General features: G+C 40.2%; 1 protein-coding gene and 2 pseudogenes across 1 annotated transcript; 2 read left to right on the top strand and 1 right to left on the bottom strand.

Annotated features, from left to right (window-relative positions):
- The first annotated feature begins 1,781 nt into the window (after nucleotides 1-1,781).
- On the top strand, nucleotides 1,782-4,066 carry LOC147431606 (uncharacterized; annotated as a pseudogene).
- A 246-nt stretch (nucleotides 4,067-4,312) lies between these two features.
- On the bottom strand, nucleotides 4,313-6,079 carry LOC147431605 (uncharacterized). The gene is made up of 4 exons (XM_086493690.1): nucleotides 5,983-6,079; nucleotides 5,632-5,896; nucleotides 4,848-5,517; nucleotides 4,313-4,780 (listed from the first exon to the last, which is right to left on the bottom strand). Exons 1-4 carry the CDS (start codon nucleotides 6,077-6,079, stop codon nucleotides 4,313-4,315), a joined length of 1,500 nt encoding a protein of 499 aa, XP_086349816.1.
- A 6,063-nt stretch (nucleotides 6,080-12,142) lies between these two features.
- LOC147431604 (uncharacterized) lies at nucleotides 12,143-14,125 on the top strand (annotated as a pseudogene).
- Nucleotides 14,126-24,386: the final 10,261 nt, after the last annotated feature.

Genomic DNA, 24,386 nt, shown 5'->3' with positions numbered 1-24,386 from the left:
AATATATCTAGGTCAAAATTTGTGAGTTTTGCAAAGAATTTGTCACTGTTGTAGATAATCGCGATTATTTACTTTTGCATCAGTTTTGCTTGGAAATTGTCACCTCACCTCACCTATCATGTGTACACACCTAATGCATGCCAAAAATCAAGTATGAGCCAAAATGACCATCCATTACTTGGAAAATTGTCAAAAAACGCAAAGAAGTCTTTCTTGGTTATGGACCACATTTCTTGATCCAAATCACTTTATATCTCATATATAGGGTCTATACAATGCCTAGAACGAGTTTGTACCCAAAATATGTTAATTTTGGAAGAAAAGTTAATAATCGTGATTATTTACTTTTTGGTCAAAATTAGGGAGTTTTGATATTTTGCCATCATACATCCAAAGTACATGATGTGTTGAGCCCACTAGCCAAATTGAACCAATTTGGAGCTAAAAATCTCAAATTTCCTTTATATCTACTGTTTTAGAGACCTAAAGCCCAAATCTGGTACCATTTTCACCCTATGCATCCAAATGAGCCCATATTTCACTTAGAGCAAGTATTTGGTATATACTTCAAGCCTATAAAGCGAAGTTTGCAAAAAGTTGAAAAATTTACTCAGCTGTAAATAATTGTGATTATTTACTTTGGTTGCAAAAATCTGTTTTGACTTCACATTTTTGTTCCTTGCATGTTTTTATACATCTTTGCTTGTTCAAAAATTGATTTGAAGCACATTGGACCAAAATTGTCAGCATTTTAGCCTAAAGAACATTTCAAAGAAAATTCTGGCAAATCTGCTAACTTTGCACTCTATTCACTCAATAGGAGCCATGCAAGCAGCAGAGAGGGCCAAGAAGAAGCTCAAACAAAAGGAGAAACTACAGGAAATTCCCGCTTATCAACTAGACCCGGAGTCAGTCAAAGCAGCCAAGGCATCATACCTCTCTAGAGAACAGTTAGAGGAGCATTGCACTACAGTCTTCACCGACAGATTCAAGAGTGAAGAGGGGAATCAGGTGGAGCTGCAACTCCTACCCAAACAAGTCTATGATGTATCCACAAAGCCAGAGACAAAAGAGGCTAACCCCAGGCTGGGACTCACGGATTTCTACAAACAAGAGCCTTGCGGAGTGGATTTTCAGAAGGCTTACGAGCTTCTATCCATAATTAAAGAAGATGAAATTGCACATATCTTTGACAGTGAGGGAAACAAGGTCGAAGTGGTCATCACTAAAGAGATAGTGGTAGAGGCACTCCATTAGGAAAATTTTGGGGTCTTGTTTGGGCCCTGTAAGAGTTTCCACCTGAGCAAATTTTTTGTGCAATTCTTTTAGCACAAAATTATTTTGAAGTTATAGAAAAAATCTATCAATAAGGTAAAACAAATATTTCGTGTTACAATGATCAAGATTTTGCTAAAAGTTTGTGCCTTGAAGGATCTTACAAGATCTAAATAGACATTCTACTTTGAAATAAGAGAGGGAAAGTTCAAACTCATTTGAACTAAAACAAATTTGGCGGCAGCACCAATCTATTTCTATGAGAAACTTTTACAAAGATCAACCATTTTGCTAAACAATCCTTGATTATGGAGAATGCACAATCTAACAGCCAATCTTCTTTACTCCTTAAGATTAAATACCATCTTCATATAGACATAGACACAAATTATGAGTCCATTCAAAAAAGGAATAGATTTTTCACACTTACTAAGCTCCAGATGGATCACTTGAGACATACTAACCATAAACATCTTGATCTTTGGTGTGATGGAACACTTTATCCTATGGATCCCCTTGCTATGTCTACTCCTCTGTTTAATAATCTTACATCTCTATTACATTTTGTTGGGGATGGGTCTCATGGTCTCTTGGGTTATTGCAATAACTTGGTGCTGAAGAATAAACAACAAGCAATGATAAATCTAGAGATATTGAAGCAACAACAAGCATCTTTGTTCAATTTATCGATGCAAAACAGTAAGCTTTTGCAAGAACAAACACTTTTGAAGAACAAAATATTATCCTCCAAAGAAAACATTGCTGAGCTTGAAAAGGAGGTGAGAAGGATGATGATAAAAACCACTCCACTTGGTCTTCGTCAAAGATGCAGAAGTGTTTCCAACATTGAAACCCTCAAAGTTGGAAGTGGAGGTCTTGAGTGCAGGATTCGAGCAATAAGGTATACCTTTTTAATACATATTCTTGTTGTAACAAAGTATTGATTATTAGCTAATCAAAAATATGTTTTTGCAGAGGCATGCTTCATCCTGAAAAGGAAAATATTGATCCTCAAATGGCCAAATCTTCATATTCCTCTTTGATTGCACCTCATCTTGCAAAAGAGATTTTGGATGCCTCAAAGTTCAAGAAGATAAAGCAGGATATAATCAGTGATTTTCTACAAAGAACAACCATTGATACTTTAGATGTTCAAAGTGTCATAGATAATTGTGGCATTAGTCAAAAAGGATATTCATGCATCTTTAAATCAGTAAAGAGCCAGCTCAAAGATAAAAAGGTCTCATCTTCTCTCTTACCTATACCAGCTCATGTATGTCAAGCACGACAAGGTCTCAACACTGAAGTTTCACAATACTTGGGTGATTCATATTTCATCAACCAAGAATTTAGAAATGGGGGACGAGTGGTACACTTTAATGAATCGTCTAATATTTTTTTCAATTTGCAAAATCTTCACAAGAAAATGGTCAATTTTTATAATGTGACAAGCGAGGAGGTACAAGGCAAACTAATCTTTGTGCTTAAGCTAGATGAATGTGAGATATTGAAGCAAAAAAAGACAGAACGCGTCACCATAACTCTGATGAATAGAGCACTTCAAGGAGTAGCTCAGAAAATCTTGTGAACAATGATGATAGCTTTAGTGTACAATCAGAGAATGATATATGGTGGCTAGGAGCTTTTGAGATATACGAACTTTTAAGCTTTCTCTAGTTAATGTATCAAGTAATGTTAGTAACAAAAAGTCATTTAGGTAGGTTGACAAAGAAGATCATGACATTTTTTACTGGACATTTCACCAAACAGATATTCCTGATGTCATTTGTAGACAAAAAAATGGAGAACTTCTTCATGTTGAAGATATTGGAAGCTTCCAAGTAGAGTGGCATCTTGCTGGTGATCTCAAGACACTCAAGTGCATGTATAACATTGCAAAAGGTGCTAGCTCTAAATCACCTTGTCTATATTGTATGAATGAAGCTCACTCTTTGAGCCTGAAGCAACACAAACGAAAACCCTCTAGAACGAGGATCCTAACTTCCGCGCCATTCTTGATATTCCACTTTCGCATGTCCATATATGTATATTGCATGCATTGTGCAGGATTGTTGAGAAGCTTGTATATTTATACATTGAATATACATGGAAGTTGAAGCCAAAGACTGAGTCAAGAAAAGCAATTGAAAAGATAGAGCAAATACTATTAGAGATGGGGCTCCACGGAGGTAAAGTAAAGATAATTGCTTGTCAAAAGCGTTCAACATCATCACATGAAGTTCCGGTAAAACCTTCACTTGGAGGTGTGAAAGATCGTAGGTTTTTGTCATTTCATGGTGAATTGGGCAAAATCAACAAGAGTCATAATTGCTCAACGGTAAAGTATGAGCAGTGGAAGAAGCTTCATAATGCTATTAAAGACCATGATGATAATGGAAAGGCTAGGAATCGCAAAGCAAAAGTGTGGATGGCTCTAGATGAGGTTTTCTGCTTACTTGACAAGAAAGAATGGATAGACAACAACAACATGAAATTAAAGCTAGCCCTTCAAGCTTTTGGTAAAAGTATGCAAGATGCATGGAGTACTCAAAGCATTACCCACTACATGGTAATTCATAATTTTCTTCTTACAACCTATTTTATTTGTATAAATATAATTTTTATGACATGCAACATATTTTACACAATCATATGCCCTGTTTCACAAAGCAATATGGATGTCCTACAACATGGTCCACTCAAGGAATGGAAAAATCCCATTATCAAGCTCGTGGAGCATACTTTCGACACACTCAACATGGTAGAGGAAAAAACAGAGCGAACAGCTTAAAAGAGTTGGTTCTATAGAAGATTCTTGCTACGAATAAGGGAGAATAAAATTTCTAAAAACAAAAAACAAGATCTTGCAATAAAGATATCCAAACAAATTCAAAGACGAAAGAGCTGGAAGGATTCTACTGCAGAAGCAACCTTGCATCAGTGGAGATCGAAGAGAGTGAGGGATAAAAAAGTTTGGGTTCTACCTCAAGATCCAGAAAAAATTCTATAAAAGTGTATACTTAATAAAAATCTATTCTCAAATGATATTTTCAATGTCTTCAACATCTTCTTGATCTACACTTGAAGTGCCCGCTTTGTATTCAACCTGCTTCAAATCATCGTGTCGAAGTAGAAATCGTTTTCCGGAAGGAGAAAGCTCTCTATAATGTTTAATTCCCTTTGCAAGAGCATATCCAGTATATGCTAAATAACTTCCTGCAAGTGATCCTTGCATTGCATGACCATATCCAAAAACATTGATAGCACACTCTTTCTCCAAAACGCTTGCTTTGGTAGCATTTGGATGAAGAACATAGCCACCAAGATATTTTGACAATGTCTTGTATACAAACAGAGGTATATAACCATCGGAGGAGTACTTCATGTGAAAAACAAATAAATCAGGACAAGCAAGGTACTTAATGTAGTGCTTCAGAGCAGCATCTTTGGTAAGATCAACAACTCTAGATGACCATCTTAAGAACTCATCTTTTGGTGGTTGAATCTACAAACATATAAAATCTATTAACAATTAGAAACATTGAAAGAAAAAAAAAAACTTTAGCTTATACAAATAAAGTGCTTATCGTAATGTTCTCATCTGACACAAGTTGATTTTCCTTCCAAAGATTTATCGAACCAACATTTCGTATTTTGAGATCTGGCTCCTGAATGATTGGTACATCTTTATCTTGTTCATCTTCATTTTCACTATCCGCTTTTGAAAGATGAGGATCTGTTATATTCTCTTGTGCCTTGAGAAACTCTTCTTCGGTAGGCTCTTCATACTGAAGAGCTTCATTGAAACAAATCTCCAATGCTTTATGAGGCTCAAAGCAAACATCCAACTTTCCTAAAAGAGGATCTTTTTCTACAAAATCTTTGTATATAACTGGCTCTTCATCGGTCCCAACATTATAGTTCAAGTGTTGTGCCAAAATAGCATACAATTCATCCTCTCGTAAACCAAATGAACTTTGGATATCTGAAAGTATTATATATTCTCCATGGCCAAGAGGAACGCATGGTAGAATAGGCAAGGGCAATGTTCCTTTAAAAGCAGGGTACAAAGACTTCTCCAATGCAATACTATCTTCTCGAATCTTAGAAAGTTGAAGACTCTCAACTTCTTGCCACTCTTTTTCTACATCAAGAACTTCTTCATTGTCTTGTTCATCTTTGATCACTTCACTTGATTTAGAGTTACTGTCATCTCTTTCTGCTTCTTCATCATCACTATCTCTTAAGAACAAAAACACAATAAACCCCACACTTTTCTTTAATAGTCTACATTTTTGTTTTCACTTTGGACACTTTGGAAGATTTAGTTTGACATTTTCTGATAAGGCGGAATACTTTTTGTTAAGCGTAGAGGATTGTGATGGATTCTTTTGAACTAAATCTATAGCGTGAATATATTCTTCATCAAGGTATAGTACCATTCTTGAATCCACCAATTGATCAAACTCTTTGTGGTACTCCTGTAAAGCTTCTTTGTGAAGAATAAGAGTTTCTTCAAGTTCAAAAGGAGTATTAAACATTGGATAAAATGAATCATATGATTCCATGGCTCCACAATCATATAGAAATTCTTGCAATAGAATCTCGGGATTTTTTTTATCTGTAATAACAAATGTCTATATTAGAAGAGCGAGGTCATAATGCAATTATAAAAAACCTCTCTTGAATTATCGATATATAATATACCTATGTCATCTGTATTCTGAGTAGATGTTGCCAAATCATCATAAATAGATGAGATACCATCAGTTTGAGAGGCACGTTTTCTTTTCAAATCAGCCATAACCTTTGGGCAAAGATTCTCTCTCTCTCTCTCTCTCTCTCTCTCTCTCTCTCTCTTTCACACACACACACACACACACACACACAATTCAACTATATACATGCATGTATGTATTATGTAGATTGATATATGTGTGTATATGTGGGTATGTGTGTGCACTTGAAATGCGTAGTAGTCAATTCAAACTAAATGAATACTATAATACGCGATTCAAGTGCATTTAAACTATTGATGCTAGAGATGTACTTGAAATGCTTGAAAGTGACCTCCAACACAATTGAATTCATGCTTTGAGCATTTTAGGTGTATCCAATGAGTAACTTATGAGGATGTGTGTTGGTTTTCTTCCCCCATATCCTCTCTCATACATAGTAAGTTGAGATCACAATTTGTAAACCGGTAAATTTGCACAAGTTTTAGTGTAATTACCGGTAAAACCTTCAAATTTTGACCTAAAAACTGGGAGAGTTTGAAGTTTCCCCTTATATTGATCGGTTGGGAAAAATGTATTTTTCTAGCCCTGGTCACTAAGCTTGGGAGAGCTAGACGTCCATGTCTACGAGGGTGGCCCCAATAACGGTGGAGGCTCCATCAAAGCATCAAGACTATTCTAGCACGATATGGAAGACACTCATTACAACTATTTACAAAGGTGGAATTGACATTGCTCTCTAACATGAATTATACTTTCTCAAACAATGCCCAACATTGGGCATCCTCCATCATTGACAATGATGATGATGATGTTAGTTTGACAATTATAGTGTTATAGTTTTAGCTTTTTCATACTGGCGTAGGGCCATACTCGTAGAAACTAAAATATATTCATTACCTCAAAATATTCCCACCCCCACTTACAACCCGTCAAGACATTCTACGAGTATGGCGTAGGGCCATACTCATAGAAACTAAAATATATTCATTACCTCAAAATATTCCCACCCCCACTTACAACCCGTCAGGACATTCTACTTCTCCTTCCTATCTCTATTGTGCCTTGCACGGCCAGCCCACCAAGCTACCCTTCTCTCAGATCTCCTACAAAGATCACACGCAAGAGAAAGATCCGAGCAACTTCTGCAACAACAGACCGAGGAAAAGCAGGGTACGGGCCACCAATGGCTCCTCATGTGTGTGTGTGTGTGTGTGTGTGTGTGTGTGTGTGTGTGTGTGTGAGAGAGAGAGAGAGAGAGAGAGAGAGAGAGAGAGAGAGAGAGAGAGAGAGAGAGAAGCCTTCCTTCCCTTCGGATCTGGTGAATGCATGTAGAGAAAGGCCTTCACTTCATCTACGGTCGTCAGTTGCCTTCCCTCCAAGTCGACTGTCAGTTTGCATGCAATCGGCTAAAGTTTAAACCACATAATAGTTCAGTATGCAACTCAGGGGCCCCTAATTCAGGTGAAAACAACGCATAGTGTGATCGCATGCGTAAAAAAGGCCTTCTCTTTCTTCTACGTATGCACGCTTGAGAGAGAATGAGAATGAGAGAGATTGGATAACGACACTCGTGTTATAGAGAAGATTGGATAACGACTACCGAGAGAAATGGACACACCCCGCCAATGAGCAAAGAGAGCATCTTAAAAAGATGCCTCAAGTTTTTGTTTTTTTTCAATGGGTCGATCATACTCGTTTCTCTTTTAAAAGAATCCCAGTAATACATTGAAATATTCCCCTGCCCCCTACCTGCCAGCCTATGTTCCTCTGCGCCTTTGCCGCCATGCTCTATAGCTGCCCTCGCCACCCTGGTTCTCCCCTAGCGTCCACATCCATGACCAACAGGGGAAGAGTCTCTTGGACTGTCGCTTGATGGCGATGGCGATGCAAGCAGACAAGCCGGTTGTGTCCACCGCTCATGGCTCTTGAGCATGGTGGTTGCCCATGAAGGTCACGAGAAGAAGCTTCTTCGTTATCCCTCAGAGCTCTCCACGATCCATGGCATGTCAAACAAGCGCTAGCATACACAAAGACTCAAACTTTCTGCCCATAGGATGTTATGTACCCCCTACTGGCCCACACTAGATAAAATCCATTAGTTAGGAATATTCTCCCTCTTCCCCTTTCTCACTTTCGTTCGCCTCGGCACTCCTCTTCTCTCTCTTGTCTCATGTGTTTGCATGGCCTTCGTTGACCTGCACAACCCTCCATAGCCTAAAACCCTTTCGTAGTCATCTACAATCCTCCATCGCCCATAGCTCTCTCCTGCTCCTCCCTCGACCTGCAAAGCCTCGCAATAGAAAGAGACGAAAATACGGGCCAACTCAACTCCTCTTGCCTCCCCAATTCTAGAGGATCTTTCCCTTTCATCCATAGCTTCCCCTTTAAAATTGTAGGGACAGATTCGAACTCGTCCCCTATGGCAGCTCAAATACTAAGTCGTAACCACTTGAGCTCCAATAGGTCATTGCACATCGACACACGTCGTTGGATTTTAAAAAAACACGGCTTGCATGGCTTCCTTGCCTTCTGCATTCTGCACACTACCTGCTCCCATCTTCTTCGTCCTGCTTGAGGTCATCATCCTACTTGCACGCCACTTCTTGCGCCCTACGAGGCCCGATTGTGTCCCATACAAAAACCAGGTGTAGGCTCAGACTGCGGCCGCGACAATCGTGCTGGCTCAATTCTTGAATGTAGAGCAATCTACGTTTTTCGCGCGGGTGTTTCATGGCTGCCTCCACCAGCCGTAAACCATTCGCTCCCTTCGTTCCTAGGACCCTTCTAGTAAAGGCATCACTTCAGATTCTTGTTTTTAAAAAAATTATGAGCCAGTCGGTAGGGGAGTTTGTATACAAGCCCCTACTACTGGAACCTTGGTACTTTCATTCATTTGTTTCGCAAATGCCCCCAAATCTCATCCAGGGGTCACAACCTTGGAATGGAGTTCCTCCACCCTCTAAAAGGCAGAATGGGAAATCGAACTCAGTCAGGCAGGGATCCATCCACTTGTCTATCCCCCATAACCAACAAACCAAGCACGCTCACTCGCTCATTTGCTCTTGCTTGACACCCACACAACAGATGACTCTTATCTGCTCTCCGATCACGGCTTTCCTCTGCTGCCTGTGCCATCTGGGTGCTCATCGCGGTGCGTCTAGGCTGCTCGTAACACTAAGACTCAATGTTTGCATTGCAAGTGTTGTTTATTCCATGCAAGGCTCTGCAAATTCTCCATGTGGACCTTCCACACTAAATCACAGGAGTTGCTTCAAATGGGATCTACAACTGGGGGAGAGCTGTCCAACACATATTTGTAAATTAAAAAAACTTGAACTTTTCAAGGTTCCTACGGGCTCATCTTTATGTTTATTCATTCTTTCTGAGATTCCTCCCCGTGCCAGAGATTCCTTCTCCCAAAAGGGCGTCATGAGATTCGATCATGCACCGTGACTGACAACGTTTGGAAGTTGTCCTCGCAACCATCCCAATGCTGGCGGTATCCTGCCACGAAACTTCACCCTTATAGTAAAACGTGATTTTGATCTGCGCATGTGTCCTCAACAGCCACTACAAGAAATCCTCGTGATCTGCACCTGCGCCTTCAACCACCAGTGCGATAAATCCTGGTCCAAGAGCCAGCGCAAGCAATCGTCTGTCTGGATTGTCCCCCGTTAAATGGACTTGCCTCGGTATAAACCGAGATTCATTTTTTTTATCACTTTTCTCCAACCGGTACCCCCTACCCCCTACTTGGTATGCTCGTAAAATATAGCCAGACTTCTCTCACTCTCTCTCTCTCTCTCTCTCACGCTCAGACTTGCCTCGGTAAAAAAAGAGATTCCTTTTTTTTTAATAAATTGAGATTCGTTTTCTTTAATCAATTTTCTCTGCTTGGTATGCTATTAAAATATAGCGAGATTTCTCTCTCTCTCTCTCTTACCTGCGTTGACGGGATGGCCGCCTCTGCTGCCGTTGTTGCCGCTACTGCTGACGGAGCCGCCTCTTTTGCCGCTGCTGCCGCTAGTTGCTGACTATGACGCTCACGACGCTCACGACGTCCTGCTGACGACACTTCTTCCCTGCTGGTGATGACGCGGCACTTCCGACTGCTGACGACACGGCCTCGGCACTTCTGCTACAACTGGCGACCGCGACTGGTGACGGGTTGCTGCTAGTAGCGACGTGCAGCGCTGCTGCTGGAGCCGACCTGCAATTCACGTGGCTGTGGCTGTGCTGCTGGTAACCCTGCTGCGGCGGGAAGGCGCACACGAAAGCACGAAACCCTAGGAGCAGGTACACACGACGTGTGTGGCCGAGAGAGAGAGAGAGAGATTAACGGATATAGTCACAAGTGTGTGTGTGTGTGTGAGAGACAGAGAGAGAGTGTGTAACGGTATAAATAAGTAGATTTTATTTTTAAATTGAGAAGAAGAAGAAGAGAGTTTTAATGTCGCAGGAAACTATCCAAAGAGACCTTAAAGAGCTAGTCGAGGAGGGGAGTTGAACTCAAAGACTTGTTAATCAAGATGGAAATCGAACCTTGTTTATTGCGATATGTGATATGATATTAAAAAATTATCAAGTTTTAGGTCCAAATTTGAAAAGAAAATGAATTTTTAGTATAATTCGTAATTTCTATTGATATTTGTTGATTCAACCTTATAATCTATGTAATATTTTGTAATTTAGTTGGTTGAAGATGTATTTGCGAACCTTGTTTATTGCGAATAAATGCGATGACTTTCTAGGCAAATGCATGTGCATGTTCTACTCTCATTGGATGTACTTGAAATGCTATTTGCCTTTACAAAATATTTAAAATGCAACTATAGCTTTTCAGTCACATCCAATTGAAATACACACATACACACACATAATATATATATGTCTATTATATATGTATATTACATGCACTTACCTATTCCTCCTCTCCTTTTCTTGCTGGTTCCCCCTTCGCGAGAATGAATTGGGACCCCTCCCAACAAACACATATATGATTTATATTATCCAGTATTATATATGATAGTTAGATAAATAAGATGGTTATATGATACATATTACATAGGGAAAATCACCAAAATACCCCTCTAATTTGTGAAAATTCCCAAAATACCCTTCAAATTTCAAAAATTCCTAATATACCCCTCATATTTTGTCATAAATTCCCAAAATGCCCTTCAAATTTTCCAAAATTCCCAAAATACCCTTGGTTGTGAGAGTAAATTTATCCAAAGATAAAAAAATTTGTAGCTTTTCATAAGAAGACTGATTGTCTATCAATACAACATACTAAAACTAGAAGTTGAGCTGGTTATGTAGGCTTTGGAGATGAATTGCTTCATTACTTTTAAACATAATTGTCTTGTTTTGAAGGTAATTTCTGACAAATTACATGCTAAGCACTCAAAAACGGATCTCCATTGTCAAAAAAGAATAAAGATTACGAAATCATGAACAATCCAACTAAATTAGATACAAGGGTATTTTGGGAATTTCGACAAATTAGAGGTGTATTATGGTAAATTTCCCTATTATATATTATAGCTAGACAAATAGATTAGATAAATACAACCTCTCGACTTATCTATGTATGGACATGTGTGTGTGTGTGTGTGTGTATGTATACACACACTTTTTTTTTGTAAATTTGGTATGTTTACACACACACACACACACATTTCCATATATATATATATATATATATATATATATATATATATATATATATATATATATATATATATAGAGAGAGAGAGAGAGAGAGAGAGAGAGAGAGAAAGAGAGAGAGAGAGAGATTTATGTGTGTGTTTATGTTTCACTGACATATACTTGAAATGCTAGTAAGCCCTCACAACTATATTTTATTAGTGTGTATAGAATTTCATCTACATCTAAGTGGAAGTACACACACATACATAGAGAAAGAGAGAAAGAGTTATGTCTCACTGCTGGCATATAATTGAAATTCTATTAAGGACTTACAAGTATATATTATTAGTGTGTATGGCATTTCATGTACATACATAGAGAGAGAGAGAGAGAGAGAGAGAGAGAGAGAGAGAGAGGTAATCTTGTGGTATTAAATCAATTCACTATTGTGATAAAGGTACTCTTCAAAAAAGAAAATGGCAAGAACAAAACAAACCGCAAAGAAAAGTCGTGGCGGCCGTGTTTCTCAACCCTCAAGCACTAGAACAACTTCAGAAGTGCTTACTGGACCAAGTGGTGTTAGTTCATCCCAAGAGACCAATAGACCAAGTTCTAGTGTAAGCATAAATTTACCAGGGAGACGAAGGGTTTCACAATATCTAGGTGTTCTAAGACAAATCAGAAAATCACAAGATGCAACCACAAATTGCATTCCTAAAGCACCGTTTGTCAGGATAGTGCGAGAGATAACAGAAATGTGTAAAAGTGGGACAAGATGGATGGCTACAGCTGTTGCATGTCTTCAAGAGGCTTGTGAAGATTATCTTATTGAATATTTTAATGACATTTTTATTCTTGCAGCACATGCTCATAGAGTTACAATTATGCCTAAAGACATGACAAGCTTAAGGATGCTTAGGCACCGTTAAGAGCAATTTAGATATATGCCATCATTTTTAGATAAAAAAATGAAAGACATTCTTTTGATTCCTCTTGCAAGAAGGCCCAAAGAGTTGAAAGTAGAAGAAGTGACTGAAAAAGACATACATAGTAGAGATACCAGGCTGAACCAAGACAGAATTGAGAGGCTCAAATTAAAATAGGATGACCATGAAGAGTTAAAGAGAAAGGCTCAACAATTGGAGATTTTGCAAAGAGAAGAAAAGGTTTTAAAGACTTTAAATGCTCTTGGTCCAAAGGTCGAAGTCTTAATGAAAGGCGATAACCATGTTGCCTTTGTCCCTTTGGAAGCTCAAGATGTCCAAATACTGAACAGCTTTGACAATGACATCTCTGATACCCATGTCATGATTTTTCTAAGGTAATATTTTTTTTGTTTTTAATAAAGGGCTCCTCTCACCCATTGCGTTTATCTAACTTAAGTGTTCAATTGCCGGATGATCAAAGAAGAACTTGCTGAGGACGCACAAGATGAGGTGTTTAATTTATAATTGGCTGTCAAATCTCTTGTCGTTTAGATGAAAGAAAGCCTCCCCAAGAGCTTATAGCTTGGTTTACCCATTGCAATCCAAGTGTGAGAACTATTATTTTGCCATATATCTCAAGGTAAATCATTGTTGTGTACTACAACAAGTGTTGTCAATTGTGAAATTTAACTTTGTTCATCTTTTTTATAAGAACCATTGGAGTCTTGTCATGCTAGACATGCAAGAAAAAGTAGTTCTTTATCTGAATTCTATTGAGAAAACAACACACTTGGATATCAAAGGGTACGAAATTTTAAGTCCTTACAAAAAGTATTAAGCAAAAATATTTGAAGTATTATGAACTGTTTCAACAGTCGCATCAACATCTTACTTGCAACCATTGAAAGCTTCCATGCTTTGGGCAATATTTTTAAAGAGGTTATACATCGAAAGATTGAGGCTTGAGTTATCTTTCTTGTACTAAGCTCTTGTTGTTTTTGTAAGTTTCTTTTGTCCTATGAATTATTTTGGTTGACAGGTACCACAACAAATGGACAATCATAAGTGTGGATGGTATTTACTGTATAATGCCAAAGCCATGTTGGATCATGTTTACAAAAACGAGACCTCTCAGGTCTATTTCTTTATAACACTTAATGCACAAATAATATAGCTGCTTTGACTCACAAAATTGTTTTTGTATTGTAGCTTTCTATTACAACATACACAGAGCTTGATGTAGCACACTTTCGCATCAAGAAAATTGAAAGCATGATAGATAATTTCAATGTGAATAGTTGGAGTAACTGCAAAGCTTGCTCAAAGGAAAAGCTAGAGTTTGATAGAAGAGAGGCCACAGATGATGACCTATCAAAGTTTTTCAAAGAGATGGAGTGGTTTGAAGATAAAGATTGTCTCGCAGAAGAATCGCCATCACAAAGAGAAGAGGTTTACAAAAAAGATCCGACGATTGACCCTCATGTAGAAGAATTTGTTGAAGACGGAGACATAAAGAAGTCGCCAATGCCATGAAGTTCAAGAAGCTTTAGATGAGAGAAGTATAATTAATCATAAGTAACTAATGAATGGGATATTTTTGTGACTAGCAGTCCACTTATGCATGATTTTAATAATAAAAGTATATTTTTCCTTGAGAGAAAGGTTGCATCATGAAAGTACTGGTTGATTTGAAAGGACTCTTTTTAAATGAATAAAGCTTCTTGATCTTTGAGAACAATGAAGATTGATATCTTTGTTTTAAGGGTTTACTAGTCATTTTCACTTCTTTTGCTACAAAATTCTTATTTTTAAACTCTTTTTAGTGATACTTTTCACCGTTATGGTGGCTTAAAACTGATTGGTTCTTACCTTTCGGTCCTCAATTCTTAAAAGGCCCTCTCTAGATCCCAAATTTTTCCTAATGAGACTGCCCACATAAGGAATGACCATGCGAGCAAGGGACAGGAAAACAGCAGGAACCTTTACCAAAGAGACAACCGCGACTACTTTTGCTGATTTAATTCACAAACAAGTAGAAGAGCCAGCCCGCTTGTACCACCAGCACTTCCATTTTTTTGCAAAAAGGCCACCAAGGTACACTATGCCAAATCATGTCGTGGCCACCACATTCACTCAAGTTCTCAAGTCGACAACAAGGCAACCGGTGGACCACGCACAGTATGTCCTGACTACCTTGAAGGGTACCAAGAAAGAAGGCAAGATTACTTACTTGGGTGCACCAGAGGTCTTGACGAGGATAGCATACCATGCCATTGGCATGGCCGACAATCTACCGCCTAGTCCTAACCAAAACACCTAGATATTGGTAGCACAACCCTCTCCAAGAGCTACCAGGTCAGGAAAAAGATCCTATAAATCCGATGAAGAATCATCTGATAGCTTGCCGAAAAGGCACAGCAGCAAGAGCTATGACAACGAGGAAAAGAGAGCTTGTAGAGAAGAAATGAAAAGAAAAGTTGTGCCCACACACCAAGAAGAGCCATCCCAAAAACAAGCATTCTTTGAAAGAGAGAAACAGGCCTACAAGCGTAGGAGACAAGCACAAGGGAAGGACCTAGAGAAATGGGTGCCTGTTGGACTCAAAGGCCCAAGGACAAAGCATCGTACAAGAAAAGAGGCTAAAGATCCGACAGAGCGTTTGGAAAGAATGTACCAAGAAGCTGAAGCCCTCAAGCTGAAGGAGGCAAAAGACGCGATAAGGACAGCCAAAGAGACGGAAGAACAAAGACAAGCCGAGAAGACGGCTAGAGAAGAAACACAAGAGCAAGGATACAAATCTCCCAGACCCACCTCACCGCCTACAAAACAACATGACCATCCCATGCCAAACCCACCAGCATCACCTGCGAGAGAGAAAACAAATGAATTTGAATCCAATAAAGAAACAGAATCTGCACAAGAGGAAAACCAGCAAGAGAAAGAGAAAGAGAAAGATAAAGAAGCAGAGCTAGAAAAAGAGGCTACCACTGCACAAGAGAAAAACCAGAGCCAGAGAAGGAAGAAAGTCTGGCACCAAAAGAGACAACAAAATCTGAGCCAGAACCCTCTACTGCAGCATAGCAAGAAAAGGATGGAGCACCCTCTACTTCCACTCAGCCAGAAACCACTGAGGCAACAAGGCCACAGGATGAAAAAGCAAACGACCAACCCTCTACCTCCACAGAAGAACAACCAGCAACTACGATGCAGTAGAAAGACACACATGAGGCTCTAGGACATCTCAGTTGGAAAAACAGGATGATTGGCAGTCCAACAACGAGGTAATAGTACAAGTAAATGAATATGCATGGCAGATGCAAGAAATGATGGAGAGACTCCATTCAACAACACTAAGCCGCAAAAGAAAGGCCAAAGAGCTTGAGATGGTGATGGACGCTCTCCAAGGAGAACTAGAATACACGATGACTGTCATCACTGATCTTCAGAGGCAAGTGCAAGAGATGAAAGCAGAAGCTGAACAACACCAACTAGCTAGAAATAGGTAGCAAAAAGAAATAGAGAAGTTAGGTGACCTACTCACCAAACTATCCGATGCCTGCAAAGAAGCAAAAGACGAGCAGCTGACAGAAGTGACAAATGAGCTTCTTACAACATCCCTTTTAGCTCAAAAAATTTAGATGCAATTAGATGTTGCAAATGCCTCATTACAGTACTCTGAACAGTGCATCAATGATCACGCAATCTTCTTATGGCAAATCAAAGAAAATCCAGCCGTGGCCTCAATCAAAGGGACTGACAAAGTATACAAGGCACTCGAAAAGAAGAACAAAGGTCTTGAGTTGGAATTAAAGTTGAAACAATCACAGTGCAGGGGCCTGGCACTGATGAGGTCGAGAGACAAGAAGAGATCCTGAAAGAAATAGCAGAGCTCAAAACAGTTAACCAACTCCTCAGAGATGGAAAACCAGACATGCAAGAAGAGGCAGGCACTTCAGAGCCACCACAGATAGACATACCCTCGGTCTCATTTGTTGAGTTTGAGACACATTCCACACCAAAGCCTAGTGGTGAAGAGGATTTCCAGATTCACATCACAGATGCCGACACAATGCTAATGGTCCAGCTCTCAAAAGCTGAAGAAGATGCACTAAAAGAGAAGGTCACCCTAGAGGTGTATGAGTAGTGGAAAGCCGCAATGGATTGGGAGTTGAGAGTTCTAAAATCTGTCAACGTCACTCAACTCACTCCGAATCAGATCAATGCACAATGGCATCAACAATCCCTGCCATACCCTCTCATCAAGGTGGAATTACTACAGGTAAAAGAGAGATTGTACAAAGACATGCAAGAAGATGGTGCAGATAAAGACCACCCAAAGTGGAGGTTAAGCTGGCTGAACAAGAATCCGAGATATTTGATTCTATTCACAAGAGCACCTGCAGCCTTGCAAAGAGATCCCACATTTTGTCCTGTACCTAGAGTAAGGACATGGCAAGAGCATGAATCACTGACAAAGAAGAGGCCAACTTGGCTTGACTACCCAAGACTGCCAGCTCCTGAGAGAGGACAAGCAACAAAGGAATACATGGTGAAAACCCTAACGGGCGCCATGTCTTTCTTCAAGATTCTACCAGATCTCCTGTGCCATGTTATATATAAGATCTGCAGAATGTTGCTCACATGCATCCAAGTTTTTAATGAGCCTGAGCAAATAGGAGCCCCATGGATATCATTTTTAATAGGTAACAAAGGCTTATGCTACTATCTGAGTGGACAACCTTCGGAAGAAGTCCTTTATGGCTTCTATGCCAAATGTATGTTCTTGCCATTGAATAATATGTTGGGCTTTGAAAAAGCTTTCTACACTGGATTCTTCACCTGGTTTAATGGAGATACTTGCACCGGTGATCAACAACCTTACATCCAGGTTTGTAAGCTACTCACTGAATAAAGTTGAAGAATAAAGTGACCATGCAATTTCTGCAAGTGCCCGACAAAGAAAGAAAAATCAGATACTAGAATGCACTGGATGGGCTTAAAGACCGTCTCGCCAGCGCCGTCAAACTGAAGACTATTTCAATCCATAAAGCTGAGTCAAGGGACGACACATGCAAGGAAGGGGGGAATGTTAGCAGCAAGCTAACATGGACACCATTTTTTGGAGTTCTCTTTGTAAAACATTTATTATTTTATAAAATTGGGAATATTGTAACTCCTATTTTGAGTCGGGGCTACAAGCTTCCAAATTGTATCAGCCAGTCATTACCCAGCTTTGGTAGAACTCCAGATTATTAGTTTTGACCACCCAAAAACCTTGGGTAAGGTATAAAAGCCAATTTTTGTAAGTTTTTTATAAGTTTTTGGATAAGAAATACACAGCATGATCTAACAGTGCTCACTCCTCTCCTTCTCCCGCTTCCTACTCCCTCCCCGGTTGTCACATTGCGATTGCGTTTGTTGCATTGCAATATCAGGTAAGAGCTCTACTCATTGACATAAGCAGTTCACAGTATTTCGTAGCTTTTGGCATCACCAACCCGCGGCCTAATTTCATCATAATAGGAATTTACACTTTTAAATAAAAAACTAAGCATAGGGTGGGGTATTGGGGCATCATTGCTAAGCATTTAGATGCATTCTAGGTCGAAAATGACTAGGTCAAAAATCCACTATTGTTAATAATCGCGATTTTGAAATTTGACCTAAAGTGGGGTTTGAAACCATAAGCATGTGTGCTTAGGTCTTACAAACATGTCCTAGAAGTTTCGTTACGTTTGGATGTCATTTGATGCTGTAACGGATGTGAATTGTTTGCCGATGAGCGATTGTCTTTTGGTGATTTCAATCACTTGAGTGTAGCTTGAGTTAGATGCGAGTTTTTAGTTGTTTTCTAAGAGATTGACAACCTCTTGTATCCTCCATGCACTAGTCGAGTCAGCTTCGTCCCATGGTTTGACAAATTAATTGTGGTTCTTGTTAGTAGTGCAATAAGATAGGATAGTGAGGTTAGACATGCATCCCACACCTATGGTAAGACCCATGATTAAGCCAAGGACCAGAAAGTTCCATAAGTGTGATGCAGACGATCAATGGAAAAATGAATGCCCAGAACCTGACAAGAACATTAAGCCAGTTGAAGCTTTTTGTACACAATGTTTCAAAACGGGGGGACACTTCCCTGAAGACAGTCCAAAAAAGCCTTTATACAAAGGAAAAACAATCTTCAATATAGTCCAAGTGATACCTAGTAGCTCATCAGAGAGTGAACCTATTGTTCCAATCAAGGTGATCACCAGATCCCAGGCTAAGAAAAGGAAACATAACTCCTCTGATGAATCGGAGAACACTAAAATTTCCTCTTGAAAGACCAAGAAAAGAAGAAGTCAAAGGTATGAGATGAGAAAACAGAAACAAAGGGATGAAATCGAGGAAAAGGCCGAGAAACTATTCCAGGAAAAAGTGAAAGAAATTGGGAGGGATATCAAAGAAACCACAATGAAATCTAGAGGATCAATTTTGGTAGACAAACTTTTTGAGCAAATTCATGCAGCCTTGGAAGATTACCAAGCAGGACTTAAAGCAAGCCAAAACATGAAAAACAAATGGAAAAACTATCCTTCTCCAGACATGGAAGCAGCTAAGCTTGAATCTTATCAAATTTTGGTAAGAATTACTCAAGAGATACCGGAAAAACAAAAACCCAAGCTTGAGAGTTTAGAAAAACCTGAGGATCTTGTAGTAGATGTTGGAATTAGGGTTGCAGAGAAACGGACACAGCTTGGAGAAGACGAAGGAAGCTCAAGGCACACAATAGAGAGTGTGTTACTTAGTGTGCAATGGAAATATGGTAGCCCTAGAGTGATGGGCGTATATACAATGCACGGGGGAAAAAACCTCCTAAAGAGGGAAAAAATGCCCCGGCGGTCCTAGTGTGTTCACATGTATATGGTAACAAATCCCCCCTGGAGTGATGCGGTGAATGAGAGCTGGCACATGAGTAAAGGGAAGTGCCATGCCTTAAGGAAAGCTTCAGGCTTCTCACGAGACAATGCCTTTGTGAAAAGATCTGCAAGGTTGTCCTGTGTTGGCATAAGCCAAGCTGATCTCTCCTGCTGAGAGCCTCTCCCTGACATAGTGGTAATGCACCTCAATGTGCCTTGTGCGAGCATGAAAAACTGGGTTCCTTGCAACTGCCAATGCGCTCTGACTGTTAGTGTAGATAGTGTTGGCAGTGTCCTGTCCAACACCCAAATCAGCCATAAGGCATCTGAGCCATACACACTCAACCGTAGCTGTGAAGACTGCCCTGTACTCAGCCTTACAACTCGAAGTGGCCACAGTAGATTGTTTCTTGCTCAACCATGATATACATGAACTGCCAAGCATGAAACAAAAACCACTTGTGGACACTCTCGTGTCAAAACAACCAGCCCAATCTGAGTTCGAAAAAGCATGTAAGTCTGGCGGCAATGATCCCCCCTTGGGATAAAACAAGCCAAGATGTAAAGTGCCACTAAGGGAGCGGAAAATCCTCTTGACATCCTGCCAATGCTTAGACCCTGGGCTATGCATAAATCTGCTGACCTGTGAGACTGCAAACTGAATATCCAGCCTCGTGTGGCATACATAAATGAGGCAGCCAGTAGCAGTTTGATAGAGAGTGACATCAGCACGATCGCCAGCATCATGTAGACTCAACTTCAAACCTGTTTCCATGGGAGTGGCAATAGGTTTGCAATCCTCAAGTCCAAACTTACATAGCAATGTCTCTATGTAACTTTTCGGACACAAGGAAATACCACCATCACACTGCTTAAACTGTATACCCAAGTAATGATGCAACAGCCCCAAATCTTTCATCTTGAAATTAGCATTCAAATCAGCCTTAAATTCAGCCTTGTGATCAGAAAATCATCAGCATAAAGAATCACAATGAGAAGTACATCACCCTCACACTTTACATACAATGTGCTTTCTGTTGGACTGTTACGAAAGCCTTGTTTGACCAAATGAGTGTCAGCTTTCTCATACCAAGCACGAGGAGATTGCTTCAACCCATACAAATCCTTGTTACATTTGCACACTTTGTCCTCTTGTCCCTTTATGACAAAACCGCGAGGCTGCATTACATAAAATTCCTCAAATATGTCACCATTCAAGAAAGCAATAACAATGTCTGATTGATGTACATCCTAGCCAAAATGAGCTACCAATGCACATAGAAAACGCACAGTAGTCATAGGACAAGTGGGAGCAAAAGTCTCTTCATAATCTATGCCTTTTGCTGTGCATAACCCTTTGCAACAAGTCGATCCATATGGCGATCGATCTCACCATCCGGCTTGCGTTTCAAGTTGTAAACCCACTTCATACCAATGGCCTTTTTTCCAGGAGGCAAATAACACAAAGTCCATGTGTCATTTTCTATGAGTGCATCATATTCTGATTGGATGGTAGCCATCCAATTTTCTGAATTCTGTGCTTCATCAAAAGACAGAGGCTCCTCAACATCATGTAAGCTAGACACAGCCAAAGCATAACAATATGATGCATAAGATGCATGGCGAGAGCCTGAACGAGTACGACTAGACAGAGGTGCATCCAATTTACTGTCACGCAAAGTGTGCACTAGCCATTTTGGCATACCTCTAGCCTGCTCATTTTCAGTAATAGGCTAATCTAAACAATCTCAGAAACTCCCATAGGCTGTACATTTGCCTCATTGGAACTTACATTCGTATTTCCACTACTGGAAAGAGGCAACAAAGTGTCATAAATGTCTTGTGAGCTTACATTACTGTCTCTAGTACATGATAGAAAGGGCTGAATAGAAACACTACATCCCGTGAAACCAGAATACGTTTTGTTTGTGGATGATACAACCTGTAACCTTTGCTTTCATCACTATAACCAACAAAAATCCTTTTGACATCCTTATCATCCAATTTTGTGTGCTGCACTTGGGGCACCAAAGCATATGCCAAACAGCCAAAAACACGCATGTGCTCAATAGAAGGCTTTCTATCATGCCATGCTTCATATCTAGTAATAGACTGCAAAGCTTTTGTAGGACACCTGCTAAGTACATAAGTGGCACACATGATGGCCTCAAGCCAAAAAGAATGCGGCAAACCTTGACTTTTGACCATACATCGTGCCATTTCCGTCAGTGATCTGTTTTTCCTCTCAGCAACACCATTTTGCTGAGGTGTATAAGGAACTATACATTGGTGTTTTATCCCACGACTAGCCAGAAATGCATTAAATTCATGAGACACATACTCCCCACCTCGATCGGAACAGAGGGTGCCCATAGTACATTTCGAGACATTTTCAGCCATAGCCAGAAATTGTTTGAAGCACAAAAAACTTCAGACTTCTCTTTAAGCGGAAATACCCATGCATGCCTGGAGTAATCATCAATGAAAGTCACGAAGTACAGGTAATTGCCCAAGGACGGAGTTTGCATGGGCCCACAAACATCACTATGCACAAGCTGTAACCTGCATGTGGCCCTAACTAAGCCATCCTTTGGAAACTTAGAACGCTGCATTTTACCCAGAATACAGCCTTCACAAACATGTTTGACAGGTGCTTCAAGAGGCAGCAAAGAAGCAACCATATCAGATTTGTGTAAACGCAGCAAACTGGCAAAATTCAGATGACCAAAACATGCATGCCAAAGTTTTGCATCTGAAATAGCCCTTGAATCTGCAACAGCATTTGAAAAATTTTGTCCCCACTTGTCATACAAAGTGATCTTATACAGCCCACGGCACAAAAGCCCAGATGCAACAATTTCATCACCAAAACTGAGATCATGAACTGTACATCTGTCATCCACAAATTTGACTACAAGTCCAAGTCTAGCAAGTGCGGATACAGACAAGAGATTCTTCTTGGTCCCAGGTACATAAAGTGCATCAAAAAGTGTGAAGGAGCCACCATTAGCAGCAATGAGCACAATCTTTCCAACTCCTTGAACTAGATAAGAGGCGTTGTTGGCACAAGTGGCTGAATTCCCATGAGGGACAGACTCGAGAGAGGTAAACAATTCACGATGTGAGGTAATGTGCTTTGTAGCACCACTGTCAAAATACCACACATGTGAATCTACAGCAACTGACAAGCATGCATCATGGACAGCAGGTTTGTAAGTGCACTTTGCGCTAAAAGCCCATTATGCATCAACATCAGCATTACACTCTCCTTTCACAAAAGACTCAACAATGGATGCATTTGTAGTGGAACCAGCATTTGCAGTGGAACCACCCTCTTTCTTCTTAGCCTCTTTAGCCTTCAACTTAGGACACGACTTGATCCAATGATCATTAGCTTCACAATAATGGCAACGCATCTTCTTTTTGCCCTTGTCACCATAATTTCCAGACGAATTGCTGCCAGAAGAAGCATTAGGAACAAAATTTTTGCCACTCGCAGCAAAACCATAATAAGTGGCTGCATTACTGTTACCACCCTTTCTTTGAGAAGCAATAAAAGCCTGTTCAACTGCACACTGCCTAGTCCTATTTTTTTTTGGAAAATGACTCTTGCAATAGCAATGTGCATAATGCATCAAACTTGACAACTTCTGGATTTCCTTGGGTCATAAGTCTCCAAGTACTAGCAAAAGTCTGGTAAGAATCTGGTAAGGCATCAAGAACAGTCTGCACAAGGGAGCTGTCTGAAATGACTTCTCCTGCAGAAATAAGTTGCTCATTGATATCCTTGACATTAGCAAGGAAAGTGTCCATATCATCTTCCTCATACATAATCTTCGACTCCAACTCTTTACGCAGCAAAGCAATTTTAGCTTCATTGCGACTTGCATAAAGACCAGCCAAAATATCCCAAGCATGTTTTGCAGATTTTGCTGAACGGATGTGAGGAACAATGGTGCGCTTCACAGACAACGCAATTAATGCATGAGCCTGCGCATCCTTAACATCCCAACGAGCTTGTTCTGCAGCAATCCTTGCAGCAAGACCTGCAACATCCTCAACATCGCCTACATCTTCAAAACCAGGACGTACATCAATGCCCTGCACAATGTTCCAGACGCCCTTTGATACAAGAACATGTTGCATCATATAAGCCCACATAGGTAGTTGTCCCCATCCAACCTGTCCTCAGTAGCAAACATCTTGAACACATCTGTTTTGTTATTGTGAGCCATGGTAAATGCTGCACCTGATGTGAAAACTGCCCAAAAATAGGAGAAACGAAGCAGGAACAACACGTGCTATATAGCACAAACCGTATAAGACTATAAGGCACCTGTTATGCAGAAAACGGCACTGACAAAAATTCTACACAAAATGACGAAATAGCTTGTGCAGTACTGCCTGTAGTCAAAACGGAGGCCGAAATGATCCCAAAGTATTTGTCGACCTACGAACGCTTGTCAAAGCTCACTGAAATCGGAGAAAGTTAGCAGGCGTGTGCTGGAGCAGTTGGCGACTAAGCCCGGGAGGACGCAACCTGCTCTGATACCAATTGTTGGAATTAGGGTTGCAGAGAAACGCACACAACTTGGAGAAGACGAAGGAAACTCAAGGCACACAATAGAGAGTGTGTTACTTAGTGTGCAACGGAAAGATGGATAGCCCTAGAGTGATGGGTGATAGCGGGAAAAAGAGTAGTGCAATCGGGTGGCCTCTGTACTCGTGCACACTCCACAAACCACGTCTCATGCAAACAAGCAAAGAATAAAACAAAGGGGGCACCACCCTAAATTAAGAGGTTTAGGGACCTCACACATAGTGCACATAGGCAAGTGAGACTTCGGGCATTATGATGGCATCAAAACATATGGCAAAACACATAGAAACGA

This window comes from Adiantum capillus-veneris, chromosome 21, assembly GCF_014529385.1.
Source record: "Adiantum capillus-veneris isolate H3 chromosome 21, ASM1452938v2, whole genome shotgun sequence".
NCBI classification, from domain to species: Eukaryota; Viridiplantae; Streptophyta; class Polypodiopsida; order Polypodiales; family Pteridaceae; genus Adiantum; species Adiantum capillus-veneris.
Note: the sequence above shows the minus strand (reverse complement) of the source record. Positions and strands in the feature narration are given on the sequence as shown.

Excerpts from the sequence above, each read along its gene's own strand:
- LOC147431605 (XM_086493690.1), bottom strand. The coding sequence starts at position 6,079 with ATGGCTGATTTGAAAAGAAAACGTGCCTCTCAAACTGATGGTATCTCA. Across the intron at positions 5,897-5,982 it reads TCAGAATACAGATGACATAG|ATAAAAAAAATCCCGAGATT; the intron begins GTATATTATATA and ends TTGTTATTACAG. Across the intron at positions 5,518-5,631 it reads TCCTCTACGCTTAACAAAAA|AGATAGTGATGATGAAGAAG; the intron begins GTATTCCGCCTT and ends TTTGTTCTTAAG.